This window comes from Hipposideros armiger, unplaced genomic scaffold, assembly GCF_001890085.2.
Source record: "Hipposideros armiger isolate ML-2016 unplaced genomic scaffold, ASM189008v1 scaffold_297, whole genome shotgun sequence".
Classification (NCBI taxonomy): Eukaryota; Metazoa; Chordata; class Mammalia; order Chiroptera; family Hipposideridae; genus Hipposideros; species Hipposideros armiger.
The window spans coordinates 617,420-620,225 of NW_017731647.1; the positions used below are offsets into that span (position 1 = coordinate 617,420).

The 2,806-nt window shown below is 36.0% G+C and overlaps 1 protein-coding gene across 4 annotated transcripts in view; it reads left to right on the plus strand.

Moving 5' to 3' along the window:
• LRIG2 (leucine rich repeats and immunoglobulin like domains 2) overlaps positions 1-2,806 on the plus strand; it is a 127,670-nt gene that overhangs the window by 110,142 nt on the left and 14,722 nt on the right. For all 4 annotated transcript variants that reach the window (XM_019659163.1, XM_019659160.1, XM_019659162.1 and 1 more), the window contains exon 12: positions 2,236-2,399. In XM_019659163.1, the coding sequence (XP_019514708.1) occupies positions 2,236-2,399 (164 nt within the window). The remainder of the gene's footprint in view (positions 1-2,235; positions 2,400-2,806) is intronic.

Below are 2,806 nucleotides of genomic sequence, written 5' to 3' on the forward strand. Positions count from 1 at the left end.
TGTATATATATATATATATATATATATATATATATATATATATATATATTTGATTTAGAAAGTGCATGAAAGCAAATATTGTAGTTTCATCCATCAGTGAGACATTTAGTAATCTGAGAACTGGCTTTTACAAACCGCTTATGTAGGTCCTCTGATGCAACCTTTTTACTGAGAAGTTTTGGTTGCTTTTGGTCTCTTTAAATCTAAGTCATATATATAATACTTTTTACATCAACATTTATTAAAATCAGTTTGCTTTTGGTATCCTTCTCAATGCTTTGCATAAGTGTGGGGAGGAGGTGGGAGAGTTGCATATACATTAAATAATTTACATTAAAATAAAATTATATAATCATGGTAGAGAAACTATTGGGTCGTCGGAAAAGTCATGACGTATTTTTTCTATGTTTTTTGTTGCAAAAATACGTCATGACTTTTCTGACAACCCAATAGAAAATATAGTTAAACCAAGAGCGAGAGAAAGACCCTAAATCCCTGCTACTCAAAGACAGCACTGTTCATATTTTGGTATGTATCCGTCCACATAGTACCATTTGATGGAATGCAGGTACTCTGTTAGGCACTTGTGTGCAGTGTTGGTTAGTGTGTGAAGGGTGAAAAGATGCAAAGAAATAGAAGATAAGGGAACTCATGTGAATTCAGTGGTATCTGTGGCCAGGCGCTGTGCTAAATAAATACTTTATTTACTTTTTTTGAGGGAGCCATTCTCAATCCCATTTCCCAAAAATAGAAACCGAGATTTTGGAGACATTCAGTATTTTACCTAAGGTCAGTAGTGGAATTAGGAAATGAGTCCAGGCCTTGTAAGCCCAGCTTACTCGTAAGACACGTAAATCAGACCCTGTCACTCCTCTGTTCTTAACCCCCCAATGGCTTCCCATCACATGCAGGAAAACACCGACTCAAGTTCCTAGTTTCTGAAGCACCTGTGTGGCCTGTTCCCCCAGTCCAGGCTGCCCTCATTCTGTTGCCATCCCTCAGTTCCCTCTGGCTGTGATACTCTGCTGCAGCTCCGCGATGGGCTCTGTCGCTGGGAGCTGCTTTCTCTGTGTCTTTGCCTAGCTTTGTTTCTCTTGGTAGCACTTACTTTCTGACATTATACTTTGCATTTATTTGTTTATTGCTTGGTTCTAAATACATAAGCTGTGTGAGGGCTGTATCCCCACAGCCCAGGACAATGTCTGGCATATACTAGATTCAAATATTTCTGTATGAATGAATGAATGACTATAACCTAAGAATTCTTATAATGCAAAAGGTAACTTTTGGCCTGTTTATTTAAAACGAACCCTTGATAAAATACGACTTGAGATAGGCTTAAAGACTGTTTGAAACTTCTTTGGAATCATATCTTTGGTACTTTATACCAAACCTTAAAACTAGATGAGGAGTCATTAAAAGAAAACATTGATTTTTCAGATATGTTTTATAGGCCTGTTATGGGCCACAAATAATTTTTCAGTGGTTCTTAGTTTAAGTTGTAGTAGACATTGCCACAGGGCTGAAGTATTATCCATCACTGAAATATTGTCTGTCATGATGAAATAATTTGAAAAAATTGTATCTTCTCCACAACAAAGATGTCTTTGCCTAGATTATATACGCTTTACCTAGATTCACCAATTGTTAACTTTTTGCTAAATGTATTTATTTCCTGCCCTCCCTCCCTGTCTCTCTCCCTCTCTGTACACACACACACACACCATTATTTTGCTTAACCATTTGAAAGTAAGTTGCAGACATCATGACAGTTCACCATAAATATCTTTGCATGTATTTCCTAAGAACAAGGATATGTTCCTACGTAACCACAGCACTATTATCACACCCAATGAAATTAACATTGATAACATAATATCTGACATGCAGTTCATACTCAGATTTCCCCAGTGTCAAAAAATGTCCTTTGTAGATACATTTTTCTAGTCAAGGAGCATGCATTTTATTTGGTTGTAATGGGTCTTTAGTTTCCTTTAATCTAAAATGGATCCCTTTCCCTTGTCCTCCCCTCCCCCCTCTTTTAATTGTTTTTCATGACACTGACAATATTTGAGGAATTGAGGTTGACAGCCTGAATTTGTTTTCTCATGGTTAGATTCAGATTAAACAGTTTTTTTGGCAAGAAAAATGGCATAGATAAATAATAAGTTTTCAAGCTTGAGGAAATTTAGAAAGAACAGGAAAGGGTCACTTCTTTTCTCTTTGTTTCTGCAGCATCCTGAACACTAACAGTTTGCTCTGTGACTGCCACTTGAAGTGGTTGCTTCAGTGGCTGGTTGATAATAACTTCCAGCACTCCGTGAACGTAAGCTGTGCGCACCCTGAATGGCTGGCAGGGCAAAGCATCCTGAATGTGGATCTGAAAGATTTTGTCTGTGGTTTGTAACTTTGCTTTCAAATTTCGTATATTACACACTTAACTATCCTAACAACAGAACTTAAAAAAATTAAATCAGAATGCTTTCCCGTTAGTATTTATTTCTATTTCCCTATGTTTCTCTGAAACATTTTTATATTTGTTGTAATCGTAGGTTAACTTTTATATTCTTTGACTTTATATATCATAAGCAGTTGTTTTCCTCTGTGTGTTCCTAAATGACCATTTTTAACGTCAGTATAAAAGCATCTTTATGAATGTAGGCCTTTACTTTTCAGGGCAATTGTTAACCTTAGAATAAATATCCAGTAGTAAGATTCCTGAATCAAAAAGTATGACTTTTGTTCACATGACTTCATTCAAAAGTATAATTTTTTTTTTCTAAAGATTTTTATTGGGGAATTGGGG